The sequence below is a fragment of the Ranitomeya imitator genome, chromosome 6, assembly GCF_032444005.1.
Source record: "Ranitomeya imitator isolate aRanImi1 chromosome 6, aRanImi1.pri, whole genome shotgun sequence".
NCBI classification, from domain to species: Eukaryota; Metazoa; Chordata; class Amphibia; order Anura; family Dendrobatidae; genus Ranitomeya; species Ranitomeya imitator.
The window spans coordinates 204,840,999-204,868,580 of NC_091287.1; the positions used below are offsets into that span (position 1 = coordinate 204,840,999).

A 27,582-nucleotide genomic window follows, 5' to 3' on the forward strand; every position below is an offset into this window, starting at 1 on the left:
TAGGAACTGAATGGAGAAATTGCCACACACACAGCAGGAGAGCAGCTGACGTTACTGAAACCCAATAACAGAGGAGCAACTGTTGACTGTGCAGACAGCATTTCCGGGCAGCAACTGGCGGTGTTGGAGCCCAGGGTCAAAGCTAGAAATTGAGTGGAGAAATTGCTGCGCACACAGCAGGGGAGCAGCTGGCGTTACTGAACCCCAATAACAGAGGATCAACTGTTGACTGTGAAGACAGCACTTCCGGGCAGCAACTGGCGGTGTTGGAGCCCAGGGTAAATGCTAGAAACTGAGTGGAGAAATTCCCGCACAAACAGAATGGGAGCAGCTGGTGTTACTGAACCCCAATAACAGAGGATCAACTGTTGACTGTGCAGACAGCACTTCCGGGCAGCAACTGGCGATGTTGGAGCCCAGGGTCAATGCTAGAAACTGAGTGGAGAAATTGCCGCACACACAGCAGGGGAGCAGCTGGCGTTACTGAACCCCAATAACAGAGGAGCAACTGTTGACTGTGCAGACAGCACTTCTGGGCAGCAACTGGCGGTGTTGGAGCCCAGGGTCAATGCTAGAAACTGAGTGGAGAAATTGCTGCACACACAGCAGGAGAGCAGCTGGCGTTACTGAACCCCAATAACGGAGGAGCAACTGTTGACTGTGCAGACAGCACATCTGGGCAGCAACTGGCGGTGTTGGAGCCCAGGGTTAATGCTAGAAACTGAGTGGAGAAATTGCCACACACACAGCAGGAGAGCAGCTGGCATTACTGAACCCCAATAACGGGAAGATCAACTGTTGACTGTGCAGACAGCACTTCCGGGCAGCAACTCTCGGTGTAGGAGCCCAGGGTCAATGCCAGAAACTGAGTGGAGAAATTGCTGCACACACAGCAGGAAAGCAGCTGGCGTTACTGAACCCCAATAACAGAGGAACAACTGTTGTCTGTGCAGACAGCACTTCTGGGCAGCAACTGGCGGTGTTGGAGCCCAGGGTCAATGTTAGAAGCAGAGTGATGGCCGAAGCCTAATTGGAGCAAGTTTTATATCTGTTGTAGTCTTAGTGTGGAGGGAGAAGGAGACATTGCCGCACACACAGCAGGGGAGCAACTGGCATTACTGAACCCCAATAACATAGGATCATCTGTTGACTGTGAAGACAGCACTTCCGGGCAGCAACTGGCGGTGTTGGAGCCCAGGGTCAATGCTAGAAACTGAGTGGAGAAATTGCCGCACACACAGCAGGGGAGCAGCTGGAATTTCTGAACCCCAATAACAAAGGAGCAGCTGTTGTCTGTGCGGACAGCACTTCCAGGCTGCAAGTGGCGGTGTTGGAGTCCAGGGTCAATGCTAGAAGCAGAGTGAAGGCCGAGGCCTAATTGGAGCAAGATTTATATCTGTTGTAGTCTTAGTGTGGAGGGAGAAGGAGACATAGCCGCACACACAGCAGGGGAGCAGCTGGCGTTACTGAACCCAAATAACAGAGGAACAACTGTTGATTGTGCAGACAGCACTTCCAGGCAGCAATTGGTGGTGTTGGAGCCCAGGGTCAATGCAAGAATCTGAGTGGAGAAATTGCTGCACACAGCAGGGGAGCAGCTGGCGTTACTGAACCCCAATAACAGAGGAGCAACTGTTGACTGTGCAGACAGCACTTCCGGGCAGCAACTGGCGGTGTTGGAGCTCAGGGTCAATGCTAGAAGCAGAGCGTAGGCCGAGGCCTAATTGGAGCAAGTTTTATATCTGTTGTAGTCTTATTGTGGAGGGAGCAGGAGACATTGTTGCACACACAGCATGGGAGCAGCTGGCATTACTGAACACCAATAACAGAGGAGCAACTGTTGACTGTGCAGACAGCACTTCCGGGCAGCTACTGGCGGTGTTGGAGCCCATGGTCAATGCTTGAAGCAGAGTGTAGGCCGTGGCATAATTGTAGCAAGTTTTATATCTGTTGTAGTCTTAGGCAGGCGTCACACAACCGTGTTTTACGGACGTAAGAGAACTGCTGAAAATACGGATTGCATACGGTACAATCATTCTCTATGCCCCAGCTCCTATCAGCTGTTGTTTACTGATCCATATTATACGGTCTTCTACGGCCATAGAAAATCGCAGCATGCTGTGTTTGTCACCGTATTGCGCAAAAAATACGCCAATGAAAGTCTATGGGGGCCAGAAAAATACGGATTACACACGGACCAGCAGTGTGACTTGCAAGTAATACGCAGAGGTGTTAGAGAGAAAAGCCCGCAATTCAGTGCGGTGTACAGTAAAATCACACTGACAGCTTACAATAGAATAGGTAGAATAAATGTGTACACATAGAATAGGTATTGTAGTGTAGTGACCAATGGTACAGCCAGAGGGTGCTGTGTGTTCGCTGCAAGATGCACTTGGAGGCATAATTCTGATGAAACGGTGACTGGCAGAATTGTAGATGGCCGGTATGTGTGTCGCAGAGGAGGACACTCTGCGCTGTCAATCTAAGTTATGTTGTGGTCTGGGACCTGTAGTCCCACATGTAAATGTGTAAATTCTAATGGGAGACTGGTTGGGCTAGTTGTGTGAGATGGGCGGGACAAACTAGCCACACACACCCACACTCCCACCCAAGGGAGTAGTTACAGGTATGTAATGTGACCAGGGTGTGGGTCACATGTGCCTGTGAGGTTCCTGTGCAAGGTCCTGGACGGTCGGTGTTGGAGGCTCCTGGGTAGGGTTGAGCGAAACGGATCGTTCATTTTCAAAAGTTGCCGACTTTTGGCACAGTCGGGTTTCACGAAACCCGACCCGACCCCTGTGTGGGGTCGGCCATGCGGTATGCGACTTTCGCGCCAAAGTCGCATTTCAATGACGCGAAAAGTGCCATTTCTCAGCCAATGAAGGTGAACGCAGAGTGTCGGCAGCGTGATGACATAGGTCCTGGTCCCCACCATCTTAGAGAAGGGCATTGCAGTGATTGGCTTGCTGTCTGCGGCGTCACAGGGGCTATAAAGTGGCGTTCCCGCCCACCGCCATCTTACTGCTGCTGATCTGAGCATAGGGAGAGGTTGCTGCTGCTTCGTCAGAAGCAGGGATAGCGTTAGGCAGGGTCCATTAACCACCAAACCGCTTGTGCTGTAGCGATTTACACTGTCCAACACCACCTTTTGTTTGCAGGGACAGTGGAAGCTACATTTTTTTTCCTCAGCGCTGTAGCTCATTGGGCTGCCCTAGAAGGCTCCCTGATAGCTGCATTGCTGTGTGTACGCCGCTGTGCAAACCAACTGCTTTTTTCAAAGCACAAATCCTGTTGTTCCTTCCTTTCTGCACAGCTATCTTTTTTGTTTGTCCACACTTTTGATTTAATTTGTGCAGCAGTCCACTCCTTCTTATTGCTGCCTGCCATACCTGGCTGAGATTACTGCAGGGAGATAGTAATTGTAGGACAGTCCCTTTTTTTTTTTTTTTTTTTAATTCTCCCTAAAAAAATAAGTTGTGGGAGATTAAGATTGGCCTTTGTGCTTGTGTGCCAGTCCTGAGTGTGCCATCTCTCTTAAATAGTGGGCCATAGAAAGCCTAGTGTTTTTTTTTAAATTTGGTTTCTAACTTCAACCTGAAAAAATAAAAAAAAAACAGTGGGAGATTAATATTGGCCTTTCTGCTTGTGTGCCAGTCCTGAGTGTGCCATCTCTCTTAAATAGTGGGCCATAGAAAGCCTAGTGTTTTTTTTTAAATTTGGTTTCTAACTTCTCCCTGAAAAAATTAAAAAAAAACAGTGGGAGATTAATATTGGCCTTTCTGCTTGTGTGCCAGTCCTGAGTGTGCCATATCTCTTAAATAGTGGGCCATAGAAAGCCTAGTGTTTTTTTTTAATTTGGTATCTAAATTCTCCCTGAATAAAAAAAAAACAGTGGGAGATTAATATTGGCCTTTCTGCTTGTGTGCCAGTCCTGAGTGTGCCATCTCTCTTAAATAGTGGGCCATAGAAAGCCTATTTTTTTTTTTTTTTTTAAATTTGGTTTCTAAATTCTCCCTGAAAAAAAAAAAAAAAACAGTGGGAGATTAATATTGGCCTTTGTGCTTGAGTGACAGTCCTGCGTGTGTGGCATCTCTCTCATTTGCATGTAAAGAAGCTGCGGAGACACCATCACGTGTTTCTCGACGCAAGCAGTGAATAGCCAGGCCTTTCCCCGGGAAGGAACAACCACGGGAAGGGCAGCATCCTATGAAGGAAAGCCACCTATGCCAAGCATGGTATCCATCCACAGACAGCTGTTTCGGGGTTTTTGCCCCTCATCAGTGTGGAGTAGGAATCTGGCTATTAGGAGCAGTGCCTAGTAAAAAGGCTATAAAGGCACAGATTTATTATTATTATTATAGCGCCATTTATTCCATGGCGCTTTACATGTGAGGAGGGGTATACATAATAAAACAAGTACAATAATCTTGAACAATACAAGTCACAACTGGTACAGGAGGAGAGAGGACCCTGCCCGCGAGGGTTCACAATCTACAAGGGATGGGTGAGGATACAGTAGGTGAGGGTAGAGCTGGCCGTGCAGCGGTTTGGTCAATCGGTGGTTACTGCAGGTTGTAGGCTTGTCGGAAGAGGTGGGTCTTCAGGTTCTTTTTGAAGGTTTCGATGGTAGGCGAGAGTCTGATATGTTGTGGTAGAGAATTCCAGAGTAGGGGGGATGCACGAGAGAAATCTTGTATGCGATTGTGCGAAGAGGAGATAATAGGGGAGTAGAGAAGGAGATCTTGTGAGGATCGGAGGTTGCGTGCAGGAAAGTATCGGGAGACGAGGTCACAGATGTATGGAGGAGACAGGTTGTGGATGGCTTTGTATGTCATGGTTAGGCTTTTGTACTGGAGTCTCTGAGTGATGGGGAGCCAGTGCAGGGATTGACAGAGGGGAGAGGCCGGGGAATAGCGGGGGGACAGGTGGATTAGTCGGGCAGCAGAGTTTAGAATAGATTGGAGGGGTGCAAGAGTTTTAGAGGGGAGGCCACAGAGCAGGAGGTTACAGTAGTCAAGGCGGGAGATGATGAGGGCATGGACTAGGGTCTTTGCAGATTCTTGGTTTAGGAATGTGCGGATCCGTGAAATATTTTTGAGTTGGAGGCGGCAGGAAGTGGAAAGGGTTTGGATATGTGGTTTAAAGGAGAGATCAGTGTCAAGGATTACCCCAAGACAGCGGGCTTGTGGGACTGGGGAGAGCGGGCAGCCGTTTACTGTAATGGATAGGTTCGTTGGGGAGGTCGTGTGAGATGGGGGAAAGATGATGAATTCTGTTTTGTCCATGTTAAGTTTTAGAAATCTAGTGGAGAAGAAGTATGAAATAGCAGACAGACATTGAGGGATTCTGGTTAGTAGGGAGGTGATTTCTGGTCCAGAGATGTAGATCTGTGTGTCATCAGCGTAGAGATGATACTGAAAGCCGTGAGATTCTATGAGCTGTCCCAGGCCAAAGGTGTAAATGGAGAAGAGCAGGGGTCCTAGAACTGAACCTTGCGGGACTCCGACAGATAGGGGGCGAGGTGAGGAGGTGGTGTGTGAGTGGGAGATGCTGAATGTACGGTCAGTTAGGTATGATGAGATCCAGGATAGGGCCAATTCTGTGATTCCAAGGGATGAGAGGGTCTGCAGCAGCAGGGAATGGTCCACTGTGTCAAAGGCAGAGGACAGGTCCAGGAGGAGGAGGAGAGAGTAGTGTCGCTTGCTCTTGGCGGTTAATAGGTCATTGGTGACCTTAGTTAGGGCAGTTTCAGTGAAATGGTGTGAACGGAAGCCTGATTGAAAGCGGTCGAAGAAGGAGCAGGAAGATAGATGGGAGGACAGTTCAAGATGGACATGTTGTTCCAGTAGTTTTGAGGCAAAGGGGAGAAGTGATATAGGGCGATAGCTAGATACAGAGGATGGGTCAAGAGAGGGCTTTTTGAGGATAGGTGTGATTGAGGCATGTTTAAAGCTTGAGGGGAAAATGCCAGTTGTTAGTGATAGGTTGAAGAGATGGGTTAGGGTTGGGATGAAGACTGTGGTGAGGTTTGGGATGAAGTGGGATGGGGGTGGGTCAAGTGCACAGGTGGTGAGATGCGATCTTGAGAGTAGAGTGGAGAGTCCGTCTTCTGTAATGGTGGAGAAGTTGGTTTTGGAGGTGGAGGGACCAAAACATCCAACACCGCGGAGACACCATCACGTGTTTCTCAACGCAGTGATTCCAGAACACTGCCCCCATCCCTTATGGGAAATATGCAGATGCATGTAAAGAAGCTGCAGAGACACCATCACATGTTTCTCGACGCAAGCAGTGAATAGCCAGGCCTTTCCCGGGGAAGGAACAACCACGGGAAGGGCAGCATCCTATGAAGGAAAGCCACCTATGCCAAGCATAGTATCCATCTACAGACAGCTGTTTCGGGGTTTTAGCTCCTCATCAGTGTGGAGTAGGAATCTGGCTATTAGGAGCAGTGCCTAGTAAAAAGGCTATAAAGGCACAGATGATTGGCCTCGGGGAGACCAAAACATCCAACACCGCGGAGACACCATCACGTGTTTCTCAACGCAGTGATTCCAGAACACTGCCCCCATCCCTTATGGGAAATATGCAGATGCATGTAAAGAAGCTGCGGAGACACCATCACGTGTTTCTCGACGCAAGCAGTGAATAGCCTGGCCTTTCCCCGGGAAGGAACAACCACGGGAAGGGCAGCATCCTATGAAGGAAAGCCACCTATGCCAAGCATGGTATCCATCCACAGACAGCTGTTTCGGGGTTTTTGCCCCTCATCAGTGTGGAGTAGGAATCTGGCTATTAGGAGCAGTGCCTAGTAAAAAGGCTATAAAGGCACAGATGATTGGCCTCGGGGAGACCAAAACATCCAACACCGCGGAGACACCATCACGTGTTTCTCAACGCAGTGATTCCAGAACACTGCCCCCATCCCTTATGGGAAATATGCAGATGCATGTAAAGAAGCTGCGGAGACACCATCACATGTTTCTTGACGCAAGCAGTGAATAGCCAGGCCTTTCCCCGGGAAGGAACAACCACGGGAAGGGCAGCATCCTATGAAGAAAAGCCACCTATGCCAAGCATGGTATCCATCCACAGACAGCTGTTTCGGAGTTTTTGCCCCTCATCAGTGTGGAGTAGGAATCTGGCTATTAGGAGCAGTGCCTAGTAAAAAGGCTATAAAGGCACAGATGATTGGCCTCGGGGAGACCAAAACTAGCCAGATTCCTACTCCGCAGCTTCTTTACATGCATCTGCATATTTCCCATAAGGGATGGGGGCAGTGTTCTGGAATCACTGCGTTGAGAAACATGTGATGGTGTCTCCGCGGTGTTGGATGTTTTGGTCTCCCTGAGGCCAATCATCTGTGCCTTTATAGCCTTTTTACTAGGCACTGCTCCTAATAGCCAGTTTCCTACTCCACACAGATGAGGGGCAAAAACCCCGAAACAGCTGTCAGGAGTGAGGTTTTCTGGAGGAATCCAGACCCTTTTGCAGAGAATTCTGTTTTTTTTCTGTGGTATTTTGTACCGACAGCTTTGAAGATGAGTTACGTGAAGAATACCATCCGAGTGACGTTGGAGCCATCTATCCGGGCAAGGAACAGCGTGGTCTTTATTGTTCGTGACCTTATTGAGGAAAAGGCTGGAGGAAAGCGAGAAAACATCTTTAGTTTCAATGAGTTCCCTAATCAAGGTAACTACAACATTACTTTTATGTCAGAGCATTATTGCCTGAATATCTATGAGTGGTTCCGAAATCATGCCAGAGATCCCTGTTTGAAGGGAGTGAAATGTGAACCACTGTTTGGTCTTCAGGAAAGGCAGGTGACTATCACTGTCTATAACCCCTTTACTGAACCTGCATTGTTGGAGAGCTTCCTCAAAGTATTGTGACTTTGTTTCAAAGGGAGAGAAGCAAGTGAACTGCTTAGGAATCTTCAATTGTCGATACAAGTATCGTGTAAGGTTCAGAAGAGATCCTGGCAGTGTGGGTGGGTTCAGACACCCTCCGGCGAACTTCTCTGTAGCAGGGCATAGGGGTTTCTTCACGTATCCTGGGCAGCCTCTGTTTTGCAGGAGATGTTTCTCTTTTGGACATGTCCAGGCAGACTGCCAGAAGGGGCAGTGTTGCCGAAACTGCAAGAAGGAGGGGCATATGGCTGGTGATTGCCCGATGGCTAAGACCTGTGACGTGTGTGGTAGTAGTGACCACATGTATAAGGATTGTCCGCGGAGGGCGCCTAGACGCTCAGAGAGTGAATGGAGAGAGGAGGAGGAGAGAAGGAGGAGGTTGGCAATTATCAGAAAGGAATCTGAAAGAATGGAGAGAGAGGAAAGGAGGGAGAGGGAGAGGGAGAGGGAAAGACGCTCTGTGACTCAAGATGACATTGTGCTAGCACCCCGTGGTGCTATGAGTGATGCAGAGAAGGAAGATAAGGAGTTTTGGTCGGCGGCAAAAAAAGTAGAGAAGGGGTTTAATAAGGAAGGAGATCAGGAAGAAGATGAGGAAGAAGATGATGACTCTACTGTGCCTGAAATGTTTTCTCTTGAGGAAGCAATGGATGCAACGGAGGAAAACGTGCACATTTCTGAAGCTGAGAGCCCTGTGCACCCCTCAGATCCTCAGAATATTGGAGGGCTTTCTTCAGATGAGAACAGGGGTGGGAAAAAGTGTCAGAGGGAGGAGGATGGGGAAAGTAATGAGGCATGCAGTAGTATGCCTAAGAGGAACATTGGGCCAGCTAAAAAAAAATGGAGTGAGCACAAAGGGGTTAGTGGTTCAGAGACTTGCTGTTCAGTCCGAATGGCAGAAGAGGACAATGGTGATACTGGGTAAAATGAAAGCTCAGTGGATCTGTTGTTTTTTTTTTCTCTCCTTTCTGTGAGTCTTGACCTTTGTCAAGGTCTTTTTGTGTAATGTGTGTAATTTTGTGGTAATTTTTGCATTGTGTTTTTTGTTTTTGCAGTATGGGTTTTTCTATAGTTTCTCAAAATGTGAGAGTTTTTAAGAAAGCGAGGAGGAGAGCAGCAATTTTGGATTTTTTAGCTATGCAGAGTGCATCTATTTTTTGTTTGCAAGAATGTGGGATTGTGGATGGTGTGAAAGGGGATGAGTGGTCTTATGGTGCGTCTGTATGGTCTGGTAGTGCAAATAATAGAAATGATGGTGTGGGTATTTTAGTTAAGGGGCAGGAGGTTGTTTTGAATAATTATTTGGTGGTGGAGGTGGGGAGGTGTATCTTAGCAAATTTTGAATATAAAAATGTTACGTTTTGTGTTATCAATATTTATGCGCCAGTAGAAAAAAATGAGCGTAAGTTATTATTTGAAAAAGTTAAGCTTTTTGTTCAAGGAAGAGTGCCTGTGGTGATTGTGGGTGATATGAATTGTGATGTGGGGGGAGTGAATGTGGATGTGTCTGGAAAAGTTCTGCTGGAATTAGTTACTGACTTTGATTTGAGTGATATGCAGCGTGTGTGTAAGGTTAACCCTTTGTTAGATACCCTTTTTTCTGATGGTGGAAGAGCACAGTCCAGGTTGGATTATTGTTTTATTTCTGAAAATATTATTCCTGTTGGATATAAGCAGGATAGGGTCGTTTTTTCGGACCATGTTTGTGTGTTGTGCGAGTTAGATATTAATGTTAGTGGTGTGTTTGGAAAGGGTTTGTGGAAATTAAATGTGAAATTGTTGGAAAATGAAGCTGTGAGGAAGGAGTATGTGAGAAAGTATGAACAGTGGTGTAAAAGTAAGGAAAGTTTTGGGAATGTTTGTGAGTGGTGGGATTGGGTTAAGAGGCAGACAAAAAAGTTTTTTAAAAGTGTGGGGTATGAATTTGCAGCAAATAAGAGGGAAAAGTTTGTTACGTTGAATGCCCGTTTATGTTTATTGTATAAAGTGAGGGAAGGAGGAATGGAGGTGGAGGAGGGGATAAAAAAGGTTAAAAAAAGAAATTAAAGAGTTTTTGGAAGAGAAAGGGAAGAGTATTATTTTTAGGGCAAAAATTGATAGAATGGAGCAAGATGAAAGGTGTTCGAGGTTTTTCTTTAAAAAGGTTTTTGGGAAAAAGCAGAGTATGGGTGTTTTGAATGCAGTGGATGGAAGAGAGGTAAGTGGGGAGGATATGTGTGAACATGTGGCTAAGTTTTATGAGGAGCTGTATGCAGTGAAGTGGAGGGATGAGGCTTTGGAGGAGGATGTACTAAGTGTATTAGAAAATAAATTGAGTGAGGTGGAGAGAGAGAGAGTGATGGGTGAGGTGACAGGTGATGAGGTATGGAAGGTAATGAATAGCATGGCGTTAAATAAGACTCCAGGAGAGGATGGTCTTCCTATAGAGTTTTATAGGGTGATGTGGCATGTGATTGGTAAGGATTTTGTGGATGTGTGTAAGTATATGTGGTCTAGTATGGAGGTGGCTGAGAGTATGCGTGCAGGGATGGTTGTGTTAATACCTAAAAAAGGAGATTTGAAGAGTTTAAAAAATTGGAGACCGATAACGTTGTTGAATTGCGATTATAAGATCTATGCGAAAGTAATGGCGAATAGGATGCGTGATGTGATAGAGAGTGTGATTGGGGATGAACAGTGTTGTGCAGTGCCTGGGAGACGTATACATGAGTGCGTGTGTATGTTGAGAGATTGTTTGTGGGACTGTATGAGTCGGAAGAGGAGTGTATTTGTTTTAAGTTTGGACTTTGAAAAGGCGTATGATCGGTTAGCACATAGTTTTTTGTTCCGGGTATTATTGAGAATGGGGTTTCCGCCTGATTTTGTTTGGAGGGTGAGGAGCTTATATAAAGACATTTATAGTTGTGTTTTGATGAATGGTTCTGTGGGTAGAAGAGTGAATGTTTTTTCAGGTGTGCGACAAGGTTGTCCTTTGTCTCCTGTGGTTTTTATTTGTGCGATTGAACCGTTGCTTTGTATGTTGAGGAAAGATAAAGTGATTAGAGGTGTACAAGTGCCAGGAGGTGGGGGGAGGGAATGGAAGGTTAGTGCTTATATGGATGACGTGTGTGTGTGTTGTGTGATTCTGAGTATTCTGTGAGGCGGGTGAAGTTATTAGCGTCTATTTTTTGTGGTGCGTCAGCATTTAAGGTGAATTGGGAGAAGAGTGAGTGTAAGGTTTTTGGGGGAGGAGTTTTAAGCAAGGATGTAGGAGTGAACGAGGTGACTGGGTCTATTAAGGTTTTGGGTGTGAAATTTTCAGAGAGTTTGGATGGGAAAGAAAGTTGGGATGATGCGAAAGGAAAGGTTGAGCGGAAGTTATGTTTTTGGAAGATGAGAAGTCTTTCGTTTTTTGGAAAAATCTTAGTTATTAAAAGTGTGATTTTGCCTATTTTCTTATATATTGCAGTGGTCTTTCCGCCGGGGTATATGTGTATGAGAGGGTTAAATAGGATTCTGTTTGTGTTTTTGTGGAATTCTAGAATGGAGAGGGCTAGGAGGGAGGTTTTGGTGAAACGTTCAGAAAAAGGTGGGTTGGGTTTTCCAAACCTTGAGGTGTTCTTTGGTGTAAATATTGTGGTTTTTGTGTTGAGGGTGATTAGGATGGATGGGAAGTTTTCTTGTCTGTGTAGGTTTTTGTTTGGAGTGTATTTATTTTGTTTGAGGTGGCGAGAGAGGGATCTGAGGTATCCGGTTGCTTTTGACGTGCCTAGATGGTATGTGTGGGTTTATAAATTTTTAGTGAAGTATGAGTTGTGTGATGTGGATGTTAGGTTGTTGAGTAATAAGAAGGCTGTGTATAGGATGATTGAATGTAGAGAGACAGAGTGTGGAATAAACATGGTTAGAGGGAATGATATAGAAAAAGTATGGAAGAAAGTGCGGTTAGACGGTATGACGAATAGGCAGAGTGAGATTGTGTGGCAGTCTTTGCATGGAGTGTTACCAGTTAGAGAATTTCAGAAGAATCGTGGGTTGGGGAGAAGTGATATGTGTCCAAGAGGTGGGTGTGGTGGAAGGGAAAGTGTAGTACATGTGTTTTGGAATTGTCATTATGCTAGGGAGGTGATTGGAAGAATGGGACCATTGTGTAAAGAATTGTGTGGTGTGAGCTTGTTATCATTCGAGTTGTTCATGTTTGGCTTGGGAATGTGTGATGGAGTGAAGGAGAGAGTGTTGTGGTTAATAGTTGCATGTATAAAGGAAGTATTATGGGATGTGAGGAATGTGTATGTTTTTAAGAGAAAGGAAATTGTAGTAAAGAATAGTCTAAAAGTGATTTTGGGGAAGATGTATGTGTGTTTTCTATGGGATAAAAGAAGAAGGGGGGAGGTGGATGCCGAAGGGATTTGGAAGGTGAAGAAGTGGAGATACCTTGTAAATATGTCTTGACTTGTTTTTTCTGATGTTGTAGTAAACTGATATTTTTTGATGATGATGGGAACAGCTTTTGTGTTTTGGATTTGACGCAGCTGTTTGGGATTTTTCTTTGGTCTTGGATTTCTGGACCGTGGATTTTCCCATCTGAGGGAAAAAAAAAAAAAAAAGAAACAGCTGTCTGTGGATGGATACTGTTATGAACAGGTAATTCAGAACCACAATGGACCTTGAAGTTCAGAGCACACAAAGTGACCTGACAATTAACAAAAACATAGGACGAGCTCTGAGACGTGGAAACTCTGCTGACCGCAATCCCTAATCCTATCCAACCACACTAAAGATAGCCGTGGAGCGCTCCTGACCAGACCTATGCGCCTCGAGCACAGCCTGAGAAACTAGCTAGCCCTAAGAAAGAAAAATAAGCCTACCTTGCCTCAGAGAAATACCCCAAAGGAAAAGGCAGCCCCCCACATATAATGACTGTGAGTTGAGATGAAAATACAAACGCAGAGATGAAATAGATTTTAGCAAAGTGAGGCCCGACTTACTGAATAGACCGAGGATAGGAAAGATAGCTTTGCGGTCAACACAAAACCCTACAAACAACCACGCAGAGGGGGCAAAAAGACCCTCCGCATCGACTAACGGTACGGAGGTGCTCCCTCTGCGTCCCAGAGCTTCCAGCAAGCAAGAAAAACCAATATAGCAAGCTGGACAGAAAAAACAGCAAACAAAAATGACACAAGCAAAACTTAGCTTATGCAGGATAGACAGGCCACAGGAACGATCCAGGAGGAAGCAAGACCAATACTAGAACATTGACTGGAGGCCAGGATCAAAGCACTAGGTGGAGTTAAATAGAGCAGCACCTAACGACTTAACCTCATCACCTGAGGAAGGAAACTCAGAAGCCACAGTACCACTCTCATCCACCAAAGGAAGCTCATAGACAGAACCAGCCGAAGTACCACTCACGACCACAGGAGGGAGCTTGGCCACAGAATTCACAACAGTACCCCCCCTTGAGGAGGGGTCACCGAACCCTCACCAGAGCCCCCAGGCCGACCAGGATGAGCCACATGAAAGGCACGAACCAGATCGGCAGCATGGACATCAGAGGCAAAGACCCAGGAATTATCTTCCTGACCATAACCCTTCCACTTAACCAGATACTGGAGTTTCCGTCTCGAAACACGAGAATCCAAAATCTTCTCCACTATATACTCCAACTCCCCCTCAACCAAAACCGGAGCAGGAGGATCAATAGATGGAACCACAGGTGCCACGTATCTCCGCAACAATGACCTATGGAACACGATATGGATGGAAAAAGAAGCTGGAAGAGTCAAACAAAAAGACACAGGATTAAGAACCTCAGAAATCCTATATGGACCAATGAAACGAGGCTTAAACTTAGGAGAGGAAACCTTCATAGGAATATAACGAGATGACAACCAAACCAAATCCCCAACACGAAGTCAGGGACCCACACAGCGCCTGCGGTTAGCGAAACGTTGAGCCTTCTCCTGGGACAAAGTCAAATTGTCCACTACATGAGTCCAAATCTGCTGCAACCTATCCACCACAGTATCCACACCAGGACAGTCCGAAGACTCAACCTGCCCTGAAGAGAAACGAGGGTGGAACCCAGAATTGCAGAAAAACGGCGAAACCAAAGTAGCCGAGCTGGCCCGATTATTAAGGGCGAACTCAGCCAAAGGCAAAAAGGACACCCAATCATCCAATCAGCAGAAACAAAACATCTCAGATATGTTTCCAAGGTCTGATTGGTTCGTTCAGTCTGGCCATTTGTCTGAGGATGGAAAGCCGAGGAAAAAGACAAATCAATGCCCATCCTAGCACAAATGGCTCGCCAAAACATCAAAACAAACTGGGAACCTCTGTCAGAAACGATGTTCTCTGGAATGCCATGTAAACGAACCACATGCTGGAAAAACAATGGCACCAAATCAGAGGAGGAAGGCAATTTAGACAAGGGCACCAAATGAACCATCTTAGAGAAGTGATCACAAACCACCCAAATGACCGACATTCTTTGAGAGACGGGGAGATCCGAAATAAAATCCATAGAGATATGTGTCCAAGGCCTCTTCGGGACCGGCAAGGGCAAAAGCAACCCATTGGCACGAGAACAGCAGGGCTTGGCCCGAGCACAAATCCCACAGGACTGCACAAAAGAACGCACATCCCGCGACAGAGACGGCCACCAAAAGGATCTAGCCACCAAATCTCTGGTACCAAAGATTCCAGGATGACCAGCCAACACCGAACAATGAACCTCAGAGATAACTTTATTCGTCCACCTATCAGGGACAAACAGTTTCTCCGCTGGGCAACGGTCAGGTCTATTAGCCTGAAATTTTTGCAGCACCCGCCGCAAATCAGGGGAGATGGCAGACAAAATTACCCCCTCTTTGAGAATACCCGCCGGCTCAGGCAAACCCGGAGAATCGGGCACAAAACTCCTAGACAGGGCATCCGCCTTCACATTTTTAGAGCCCAGAAGGTACGAAACCACAAAGTCAAAACGGGAGAAAAACAGCGACCAGCGAGCCTGTCTAGGATTCAACCGTTTGGCAGACTCGAGATAAGTCAAGTTCTTGTGATCAGTCAAGACCACCACGCGATGCTTAGCTCCTTCAAGCCAATGATGCCACTCCTCGAATGCCCACTTCATGGCTAGCAACTCTCGATTGCCAACATCATAATTTCGCTCAGCAGGCGAAAATTTCCGGGAAAAGAAGGCGCATGGTTTCATCACCGAGCAATCAGAACTTCTCTGCGACAAAACAGCCCTTGCTCCAATTTCAGAAGCATCAAACTCGACCTGGAACAGAAGCGAAACATCTGGTTGGCACAACACAGGGGCAGAAGAAAAACGACGCTTCAACTCCTGAAAAGCTTCCACAGCAGCAGAAGACCAATTGACCACATCAGCACCCTTCTTGGTTAAATCAGTCAACGGTTTAGCAATACTAGAAAAATTATTGATGAAGCGACGATAAAAATTAGCAAAGCCCAGGAACTTCTGCAGACTCTTCAGAGATGCTGGCTGAGTCCAATCATAAATGGCCTGAACTTTAACAGGGTCCATCTCGATAGTAGAAGGAGAAAAAATGAACCCCAAAAATTAAACCTTCTGAACACCAAAGAGACACTTTGACCCCTTCACAAACAAAGAATTAGCTCGCAGGACCTGGAACACCATTCTGACCTGCTTCACATGAGACTCCCAATCATCCGAGAAGACCAAAATATCATCCAAGTATACAATCAGGAATTTATCCAGGTACTCTCGGAAGATGTCATGCATAAAGGACTGAAACACTGATGGAGCATTAGAAAGCCCGAATGGCATAACCAGGTACTCAAAATGGCCTTCGGGCATATTAAATGCTGTTTTCCATTCATCGCCCCGTTTAATACGCACAAGATTATATGCACCACGAAGATCTATCTTGGTGAACCAACTAGCCCCCTTAATCCGAGCAAACAAATCAGACAGCAGCGGCAAGGGGTACTGAAATTTGACCGTAATTTTATTTAGAAGGCGGTAATCAATACAAGGTCTCAGCGAACCATCCTTCTTGGCCACAAAAAAGAACCCCGCTCCCAATGGCGACCATGACGGGCGAATATGACCCTTCTCCAAAGACTCCTTCACGTAACTCCGCATAGCGGCGTGCTCAGGTACAGAAAAATTAAACAGTCGACCCTTAGGAAACTTACTACCAGGAATCAAATCGATAGCACAATCACAATCCCTATGCGGAGGTAGGGCATTGGACTTGGGCTCATCGAATACATCCCGGTAATCAGACAAGAACTCTGGGACCTCAGAAGGGGTGGATGATGAGATAGACAGAAATGGAACATCACCATGTACCCCCTGACAACCCCAGCTGGACACAGACATTGATTTCCAATCTAATACTGGGTTATGGACTTGTAGCCATGGCAACCCCAACACGACCATATCATGCAGATTATGCAACACCAGAAAGCGAATATCCTCCTGGTGCGCAGGAGCTATGCACATGGTCAGCTGGGTCCAATACTGAGGCTTATTCTTGGCCAAAGGCGCATCAATTCCTCTCAATGGAATAGGACACTGCAAGGGCTCCAAGACAAACCCACAGCTCCTAGCAAACTCCAAGTCCATCAAATTCAGGGCAGCGCCTGAATCCACAAATGCCATGACAGAATAGGAAGACAAAGAGCAGATCAAAGTAACGGACAAAAGAAATTTCGACTGTACCGTACCAATGGTGGCAGACCTAGCGAACCGCTTAGTGTGCTTAGGACAATCGGAGATAGCATGAGTGGAATCACCACAGTAGAAACACAGCCCATTCTGACGTCTGTGTTCTTGCCTTTCAGCTCTGGTCAAAGTCCTATCGCACTGCATAGGCTCAGGTTTCTGCTCAGATAATACCGCCAAATGGTGCACAGATTTACGCTCACGGAAGCGTCAACCGATTTGAATGGCCAAAGACATAGACTCATTCAGACCAGCAGGCATAGGAAATCCCACCATGACATCCTTGAGGGCTTCAGAGAGTCCCTTTCTGAAAATAGCTGCCAGCGCACATTCATTCCATTGAGTGAGCACGGACCACTTTCTAAACTTCTGACAATAAATCTCTATCTCATCCTGACCCTGACACAGAGCCAGCAAATTTTTCTCTGCCTGATCCACTGAATTAGGTTCATCGTACAGCAATCCGAGCGCCAGAAAAAACGCATCAATATTACATAATGCAGGATCTCCTGGCGCAAGGGAAAATGCCCAGTCTTGAGGGTCGCCACGTAATAAAGAAATAATGATCTTAACTCTTTGAACTGGGTCACCAGAGGAGCGGGGGTTTCAAAGCCAGAAATAGTTTACAATTATTTTTAAAATTCAAAAACTTAGCTCTATCTCCAGAAAATAACTCAGGAATAGGAATTTTAGGTTCTAACATAGGATTCTGAACCACTAAATCTTGAATATTCTGTACATTTATAGCGAGATTATCCATCAAAGAGAACAGACCCTGAATGTCCATGTCCACACCTGTGTTCTGAACCACCCTGATGTAAAGGGGAAAAGAAAGACAGAACACAGTGCAAAGAAAAAAAAATGGTCTCAGAACTTCTCTTTTCCCTCTATTGAGAAGCATTAGTACTTTGGGCCTCCAGTACTGTTATGAACAGGTAATTCAGAACCACAATGGACCTTGAAGTTCAGAGCACACAAAGTGACCTGACAATTAACAAAAACATAGGACGAGCTCTGAGACGTGGAAACTCTGCTGACCGCAATCCCTAATCCTATCCAACCACACTAAAGGTAGCCGTGGAGCGCTCCTGACCAGACCTATGCGCCTCGAGCACAGCCTGAGAAACTAGCTAGCCCTAAGAAAGAAAAATAAGCCTACCTTGCCTCAGAGAAATACCCCAAAGGAAAAGGCAGCCCCCCACATATAATGACTGTGAGTTGAGATGAAAATACAAACGCAGAGATGAAATAGATTTTAGCAAAGTGAGGCCCGACTTACTGAATAGACCGAGGATAGGAAAGATAACTTTGCGGTCAACACAAAACCCTACAAACAACCGCGCAGAGGGGGCAAAAAGACCCTCCGCACCGACTAACGGTACGGAGGTCCTCCCTCTGCGTCCCAGAGCTTCCAGCAAGCAAGAAAAACCAATATAGCAAGCTGGACAGAAAAAACAGCAAACAAAAATGACACAAGCAAAACTTAGCTTATGCAGGATAGACAGGCCACAGGAACGATCCAGGAGGAAGCAAGACCAATACTAGAACATTGACTGGAGGCCAGGATCAAAGCACTAGGTGGAGTTAAATAGAGCAGCACCTAACGACTTAACCTCGTCACCTGAGGAAGGAAACTCAGAAGCCGCAGTACCACTCTCATCCACCAAAGGAAGCTCATAGACAGAACCAGCCGAAGTACCACTCATGACCACAGGAGGGAGCTTGGCCACAGAATTCACAACAGGATACCATGCTTGGCATAGGTGGCTTTCCTTCATAGGATGCTGCCCTTCCCGTGGTTGTTCCTTCTCGGGGAAAGGCCTGGCTATTCACTGCTTGCGTCGAGAAACACGTGATGGTGTCTCCGCAGCTTCTTTACATGCATCTGCATATTTCCCATAAGGGATGGGGGCAGTGTTCTGGAATCACTGCGTTGAGAAACACATGATGGTGTCTCCGCGGTGTTGGATGTTTTGGTCTCCCCGAGGCCAATCATCTGTGCCTTTATATCTCTCTCATTTGGTGCCACAGAAAACAGAGTGTGTAACATCATGCCTGATTTTCCTTGCGGTTTCACCCACCTATTAAGGGATATCTAAATCATACAGAAGTTAGAGTTCACCTTGTAAGTTGTTTGACAGTAACAAATACCGTTAGTTTGGTGACGTTTTTAAAACAATGAGGAAGTCTGGTGGAAGAGGTCGTGGCCGTGGGCGTTCATTGCCAGCTGGTAATGACAGTAGTGGTAGTGGAGCATCGGGTGGTCGTGGGAAAAACAATATAGCACCTTAGTCTCGAGCTGTGGAGCCAGGTTCGTCGTCTGGCTACACAAGGCCTCGAACGCTCCCTTTTCTGGGAGTAGGAAAACCACTTTTAAAGCCGGAGCAGCAAGAGCAAATTTTGGCTTACCTTGCTGACTCAGCCTCTAGCTCTTTTGCCTCCTCTTCTGAAACTGGTAAATGTAAAAGCAGCGCACCGTTAGTGGATGTTCACGGTCAGGGACAAGTCGCTTCCTTGTCCTCTTCAGCAAAAACAGCAACAGAGAAGGATGCAGCAGGCGACACAACGGGTTACTCCATGGAGCTCTTTACACATACCGTCCCTGGCTTAGAAAGTGAAACAGTTAACAGGCCATGCCCATTACAAGTTGAATCTGACATGGAGTGCACTGTTGCACAGCCACAGCCAGACTACTATGCTGGTCCTTTGACTCAGACCACAACATTGCCCTCGCAGGGTACTGATCCAGAATCAGACCCTGATGAGACTATGTTGCCCCGTCACGAACGCTATACCACCGACTTACACGGTGACACCGACGAAGTTGCACACGAGCTAGAAGAGGAGGTTATAGATGACCCAGTTGTTGACCCCGATTGGCAGCCATTGGGGGAACAGGGTGCAGGCGGCAGTAGTTCTGAAGCGGAGGAGGAGGGGCCGCAGCAGGCATCAACATCGCAACAGGTTCCATCTGCCGGGCCCGTATCTGGCCCAAAACGCGTGGCAAAGCCAAAACCTGTTGGAGGACAGCGTGGCCATCCGGTTAAAGCTCAGTCTGCAATGCCTGAAAAGGGATCCGATGCTAGAAAGAGTGCAGTCTGGCATTTTTTTAAACATCCAATTGATCAGCGCAAAGTCATCTGTCAAAAATGTTCAACTACCTTAAGCAGAGGTCAGAATCTGAAAAGTCTAAATACAAGTTGCATGCATAGACATTTAACCACCATGCATTTGCAAGCCTGGACAAACTACCAAACGTCCCTTAAGGTTGCAGCACCCTCGGCCAATGAAGCTAGTCAGCAACGCTACATTCCTTCCGTCACTGTAAGGCCACCATTTTCCGCACCACCTGCAGTATCTGTGCAGGTTTCTTTGCCAGGCCAAAGCAGTCAGACACTGCATCTAGGGCACCGGCGGCAACAATACCGTCTCCAACCGTCTCTCAGTCTGCCATGTCCACCGGCACCCCCGCTAGTTCCACGATCTCCAGCTCTCCAGTCCAGCTCACCCTACATTAGACTCTGGTTAGAAAAAGGAAGTACTTAGCCTCGCATCCGCGTACACAGGGTTTGAACGCCCACATAGTTAGACTAATCTCGCTAGAGATGATGCCCTACCGGTTAGTTGAAAGCGAAGCTTTCAAAGCCCTGATGGACTACGCTGTACCACGCTACGAGCTACCCAGTCGACACTTCTTTTCGAGAAAAGCCATCCCAGCCCTCCACCAGCATGTTAAAGAGCGCATCGTCCATGCACTCAGGAAATCTGTGAGCACAAAGGTGCACCTGAAAACAGATGCATGGACCAGTAGGCATGGCCAGGGACGTTATGTGTCCATCACGGCACACTGGGTGAATGTGGTGGATGCAGGGTCCACAGGGGACAGGAATTTTGGGACAGTTCTGCCTAGCCCACGGTCTAGGAAACAGTTGGCTGTAGCCGTTCGCACCCCCTCCTCCTCCTCCTTGTCCTCCTGCAGAAGCGAGAGTTCGTCCACAGACTGCAGTCGCCCAACCACTCCATCCGCAGCTGCCACTGTTGCACACTAGTTGTCCCCTTATGGGGCAGCTACTGGCAAGCGTCAGCAGGCTGTATTGGCTATGAAGTGTTTGGGCGACAACAGACACACCGCGGAAGTTCTGTCCGAGTTCTTGTAGAAAGAAACGCAGTCGTGGCTGGGCACTGTAGATCTTGAGGCAGGCAAGGTAGTGAGTGATAACGGAAGGAATTTCCTGGCTGCCATCTCCCTTTCCCAACTGAAACACATTCCTTGCCTGGCTCACACCTTAAACCTGGTGGTGCAGTGCTTCCTGAAAAGTTATCCGGGGTTATCCGACATGCTCCTCAAAGTGAGCGGACTTTGCTCGCATATCCGCCGTTCGCCCGTACACTCCAGCCATATGCAGACCTATCAGCGGTCTTTGAACCTTCCCCAGCATCGCCTAATCATAGACGTTGCAACAAGGTGGAACTCAACACTGCACATGCTTCAGAGACTGTGCGAACAGAGGCGTGCTGTTATGTACTTGTGGGAGGATACACATACACGGGCAGGCAGTAGGATGGCAGACATGGAGTTGTCAGGTGTGCAGTGGTCGAAGGTACAAGACATGTGTCAAGTCCTTCAGTGTTTTGAGGAATGCACACAGCTGGTTAGTGCAGACAACTCCATAATAAGCATGAGCATCCCCCTAATGCGTCTGCTGATGCAAAGTTTGACGCACATAAAGGAGCAGGCGTCTGCAGCAGAGGAAGAGGAAAGCCTTGATGACAGTCAGCCAATATCTGGTCAGGGCAGTGTACAGGACGAGGTAGCGGGCAAACAGGAGGAGGAGGACGAGGAGGATGATGGGGATGAGTTTTTTTTAATGAGGAAGCTTTTCCGGGGCCACTGGAAATTGGTGGCGTGGAAAGGCCGAGTTCTGGTTTTTTGAGGGACACAAGTGACGTAGATTTACCTGAAACAGCCCCTCAACCCAGCACAACCGCAGATTTGACAACTGGAACTTTGGCCCACATGGCGGATTATGCCTTACGTATCCTAAAAAGGGACACACGCATTACTAAAATGATGAACGATGACGATTACTGGTTGGCCTGCCTCCTTGATCCTTGCTATAAAGGCAAATTGCAAAATATTATGCCACATGAGAACTTGGAACTAATATTAGCAACCAAACAATCAACTCTTGTTGACCGTTTGCTTCAGGCATTCCCATCACACAGCGCCCGTGATCGTTCTCACACGAGCTGCAGTGGCGTTGGACAGAGGGGTTTTCTGACCAGGTTGTGGAGTGATTTTGCTATGACCGCAGACAGGACAGGTACTGCAGCATCAATTCAAAGTGACAGGAGACAACATTTGTCCAGTATGGTTACTAACTATTTTTCATCCCTTATCGATGTTCTACCTCAACCGTCATTCCCATTTGATTACTGGGCATCCAAATTAGACACCTGGCCAGAATTGGCAGAATATGCATTGCAGGAGCTTTCTTGCCCGGCAGCTAGTGTCCTATCAGAAAGAGTGTTCAGTGCTGCAGGTTCAATATTAACCGAAAAAAGGACTTGTCTGGCTACCCAAAATGTGGGTGATCTAACCTTGATTAAAATGAACCACAACTGGATTTCGAATTCTTTTGCCCCACCTTGCCCAGCTGACACCTAGCTTTCCTATGAAAAGGTCTTGCTTGTGGACTACTCTGACTGACTTTTCCAATCGCGTAATTTGCAGCAGCTGATTGTCCAGCATATGACATGTTTACACCTCCCTAAATGGCCAAAATCCCCCCACGGGGCCGTTGTCTCGCCACTTGGCGCAAGCACCCGTGAGAGTGCCGTTTGTCTGAAGAGGTGGGTGTGCCCCCTTTTGGTCGACGGCACTGCCACTGGGTCCCTCATAGTACAATAAAGTGTCTCTAGCGGTGGTGGTGCGCACCCAACGTCAGACACACTGTTGTAACATGAGGGGCCCTGGGCCTGTACCGCCGGCCACAAGAGAGTTCCCCCCCCCCAGCTCAAACATTGCTCTACCACTTGCACAATTATCTCTCACAGTTCCACCAATGTTTAGTCTATGCGCTGACATCATTCAATGCCTGGCACTGACAATACCATTGTGTTGACATGTTTGATGGTACTTAACATAGTCACGGGCAGTGTCCTATATTTACACCAGTAAATAATTAGCGCCAAATTACTAGGTCTAAAACTCAGTAGAGTAGCCCACCCCTGTACCTAAGTATTACACCCTTTTGTGCTTTGGTTTTGGTGTAATGCGAGACATTAACATCTATTTATTTTTTTGGAGTACTAACTGGCAGACACTCATTACAATCGGCCTCCGCTGACAACACCAATGCTGCCTGTGTACCAAGAGAATTGAAAGTGCCTACAGCCAAATTTTGTTATGTTAGGCCTACTACGCCTGTCTGCGGTCCCTCCTTCCACTAGTCCTCCACTGACCAGACCACTGCTGCCCGTGTACCCCTGGAACCAATTTTAAAGTGCCTACAGCCAAATTTTGTTATGTTAGGCCTACTACGCCTGTCTGCGGTCCCTCCTTCCACTAGTCCTCCACTGACCAGACCACTGCTGCCCGTGTACCCCTGGAACCAATTTTAAAGTGCCTACAGCCAAATTTTGTTATGTTAGGCCTACTACGCCTGTCTGCGGTCCCTCCTTCCACTAGTCCTCCAGTGACCTGTCTACTGCTGCCCGTGTACCCCTGGAACCTATTTTAAATTGCATAGAGCATCCTTTTTTAATAGTAGGCATTAGTGTTGAGCATTCCGATACCGCAAGTATCGGGTATCGGCCGATACTTGCGGTATCGGAATTCCGATACCGAGATCCGATACTTTTGTGGTATCGGGTATCGGTATCGGATCCATAGGGATGTGTAAAATAAAAAATTAAAATAAAAAATATTGATATATTCACCTCTCCGGCGGCCCCTGGACATCACGCTGGTAACCGGCCAGCTTCTTTGTTTAAAATGAGTGCCTTTAGGACCTGAGAATGACGTTGCGGATTCTGATTGGTCGCGTGCCGCCCATGTGACCGCCACGCGACCAATCAGAAGCCGCGACGTCATTCTCATTCACTAAACTCCTAATTCTAGGAATTGAGGACCTGCGAATGACGTCGCGGCTTCTGATTGGTCGCGTGGCGGTCACATGAGCGGCACGCGACCAATCAGAAGCCGCAACGTCATTCGCAGGTCCTAAAGGCGCTCATTTTAAACAAAGAAGCCGGCCGGTTACCAGCGTGATGTCCAGGGGCCGGCGGAGAGGTGAGCATATCAATATTTTTTATTTTAATTCTTTATTTTACACCTCACTATGGATCCCAGGGCCTGAAGGAGAGTTTCCTCTCCTTCAGACCCTGGGAACCATCAGGATACATTCCGATACTTGATGTCCCATTGACTTGTATTGGTATCGGATATCGGTATCGGCGATATCCGATATTTTTCGGGTATCGGCCGATACTATCCGATACCGATACTTTCAAGTATCGGACGGTATCGCTCAACACTAGTAGGCATACAAACTCTGTCTGTGGTCCATAATTGAAATTGTCCTCCACTGAACAGACCAATGCTGCCTGTGTACCCCTGTAACCTTTTTTAAACTGCATTGAGCAAAATGTTGTGTTTAAGGCCTACTACCAGTGTCTGTCTGCGCCACTCAATACAGCTGTCCTCCTTTTAAAAAAGCTGAGCGTCAATAGTCTGGTTTTCAGCCTATAGGAATTTGAAAACTGCATTGGGGCTGCTACTACTAATTCATTCGGGCCTACTAACGGTGTCTGCCGCTCCAAGGTGTTCCCCAGGTTTCCTCTCCATAGCTTCGAGCTTCTAGCTCTCGTTTAGTAGTTGTTGAAAACAACACTGCATTAGGCCTACAAGTTGGGTCTGGGTTGTAGAGACGGTGTCTTCCGCTCCAAGGTGTTCTCCAGGTTTCCTCTCCATTGCTTCAATCTTAAAGCTCTTGTTTAGTAGTTGTGTAAAACAACACTGCATTCGGCCTGCAAGTTGGGTCTGGGGTGTAGAGACGGTGTGTTCCACTCCAAGGTGTTCCCCAGGTTGCCTCTCCATTGCTTCAATCTTCTGGCTCTCGTTTAGTAGTTGTTGAAAACAACACTGCATTCGGCCTGCAAGTTGGGTCTGGGGTGTAGAGACGGTGTGTTCCACTCCAAGGTGTTCCCCAGGTTGCCTCTCCATTGCTTCAATCTTCTGGCTCTTGTTTAGTAGTTGTTGAAAACAACACTGCATTCGGCCTGCAAGTTGGGTCTGGGGTGTAGAGACGGTGTGTTCCACTCTAAGGTGTTCCCCAGGTTTCGTCTCCATTGCTTCGATCTTCTGGCTCTCGTTTAGTAGTTGTTGAAAACAACACTGCATTAGGCCTACTAGTTGGGTATGGGGTGTAGAGACGGTGTGTTCCACTCCAAGGTGTTCCCCAGGTTGCCTCTCCATTGCTTCAATCTTAAAGCTCTCGTTTAGTAGTTGTTGAAAACAATACTGCATTAGGCCTACTAGTTGGATATGGGGTGTAGAGACGGTGTGTTCCACTCCAAGGTGTTCCCCAGGTTGCCTCTCCATTGCTTCGATCTTCTGGCTCTTCTTAAGTAGTTGTTGAAAACAACACTGCATTCGGCCTACAAGTTGGGTCAGGGGTGTAGAGACGGTGTGTTCCACTCCAAGTTGTTCCCCAGGTTGCATCTCCATTGCTTCGATCTTCTGGCTCTTCTTAAGTAGTTGTTGAAAACAACACTGCATTCGGCCTACAAGTTGGGTCAGGGGTGTAGAGACGGTGTGTTCCACTCCAAGGTGTTCCCCAGGTTGCCTCTCCATTGCTTCGATCTTCTGGCTCTTCTTATGTAGTTGTTGAAAACAACACTGCATTCGGCCTACAAGTTGGGTCAGGGGTGTAGAGATGGTGTGTTCAACTCTAAGGTGTTCCCCAGGTTTCGTCTCCATTGCTTCGATCTTCTGGCTCTCGTTTAGTAGTTGTTGAAAACAACACTGCATTAGGCCTACTAGTTGGGTATGGGGTGTAGAGACGGTGTGTTCCACTCCAAGGTGTTCCCCAGGTTGCCTCTCCATTGCTTCAATCTTCTGGCTCTCGTTTAGTAGTTGTTGAAAACAACACTGCATTCGGCCTACAAGTTGGGTCTGGGGTGTAGAGATGGTGTGTTCCACTCCAAGGTGTTCCCCAGGTTGCCTCTCCATTGCTTCAATCTTCTGGCTCTCGTTTAGTTGTTGAAAACAGCACTGCATTCGGCCTACAAGTTGGGTCTGTGGTGTAGAGATGGTGTGTTCCACTCTAAGGTGTTCCCCAGGTTTCGTCTCCATTGCTTCGATCTTCTGGCTCTCGTTTAGTAGTTGTTGAAAACAATACTGCATTAGGCCTACTAGTTGGATATGGGGTGTAGAGACGGTGTGTTCCACTCCAAGGTTTTCCCCAGGTTGCCTCTCCATTGCTTCAATCTTAAAGCTCTTGTTTAGTAGTTGTTGAAAACAACACTGCATTCGGCCTACAAGTTGGGTCTGTGGTGTAGAGACGGTGTGTTCCACTCCAAGGTGTTCCCCAGGTTGCCTCTCCATTGCTTCAATCTTAAAGCTCTTGTTTAGTAGTTGTTGAAAACAACACTACATTAGGCCTACAAGTTGGGTCTGGGTCGTAGAGAAGGTGTCTGCCGCTCCAAGGTGTTCTCCAGGTTGCCACATAATCGAAGCTGCATAGAGCCTATTTTGTAATTTTACGCCTACAAAGTCTTTCTGCAGTCCCTCCTTCCAATTGTCCTCCACTGAGCACAACAATGCAGAACGTGTACCCATGTAACCTATTTTAAACCAGCGTCGAGCCAACTTTGTGGTTTAAGGCCTACTTGTAGTGTCTGGCTGCGCCACTCAATACAGCTGTCCTCTTTACAAAAAATGACCTACAATTATCTGGTTTTCAGCTTATCGGAATTTTAAAACTGCAGTGGGCCTACTAGTTGGGTTGGGGCCTTCTATCTGTGTCTGCCGCTCCTTGCTGTTCTCCTACAGTGAACAAAGCTGTGCCGCCTGTTTACTACTCTTGCCAATTTTGAACTGCATTTAGACTATTTACAGATTTGGGCCTACTCTCTGTGTCAGCCTCTCATTCCCGTTGTCCTCCACTGAACAAAACAATGCCCCCTGGTTAGTCCTGTTACCAATTTTGAACTGCATTTAGCCCACTTTATTATTTGGGCCTATATCTGTGTTTCCTCCTCATCCTGCCCATTGCCCAGCCAGTGATAGATGAGTCTGCTGGTACATTGACCCATAACACAACATTCCCCGTGCACACTACACTGCAAGATTGTGACCCTGCTGAAAGTCAGGTCCCCCTTCCCGCATACCATACCACCTTACACGGGGACAAAGAGGAAGGTGCAGATGAAGGTGCAGGTTCCTTCATCAGGTGGGGGGAGGAATACTCGTTGGCGACGTCACTGGCACAGGGCCCCTCATAGTACGCAAAAGTGTTGCTGCCGGTGGGAGGCGCCCCCGCCGTGCAAACACACCGCTGTACTTTGAGCCAGTACCTGTGTGTTATGTAGGCAATCCAGTGACACAGTGTGCCAGCAATCAGAGCACATACAGTGATCTGACAATAACCCAAAAACAATAGAACGAGCTCTGAGACGTGGAATCTCTGTAGACCGCAATACCTGAACCTATCCTAACACAACTAAAGGCAGCTGTGGATTGCGCCTGTCACTACCTATGCAACTCGGCACAGCCTGAGGAGCTGACTAGCCTGAAGATAGAAAAACAAGCCTGACTTGCCTCAGAGAAATACCCCAAAGGAAAAGGCAGCCCCCCACATATAATGACTGTTAGCAAGATGAAAAGACAAACGTAGGGATGAAATAGATTCAGCAAAGTGAGGCCCGATATTCTAGATAGAGCGAGGATAGCAAAGAGAACTTTGC

The 27,582-nt window shown here is 47.2% G+C and overlaps 1 protein-coding gene across 1 annotated transcript in view; it reads left to right on the forward strand.

Annotated features, from left to right (window-relative positions):
• The window catches only part of LOC138641344 (uncharacterized), a 209,749-nt gene that overhangs the window by 37,657 nt on the left and 144,510 nt on the right, over positions 1-27,582 (forward strand). Inside the window, exon 2 of the mRNA XM_069728907.1 lies at positions 7,534-7,692. Coding sequence (XP_069585008.1) covers positions 7,542-7,692 — 151 coding nt within the window. The 5' untranslated portion in view covers positions 7,534-7,541. The remainder of the gene's footprint in view (positions 1-7,533; positions 7,693-27,582) is intronic.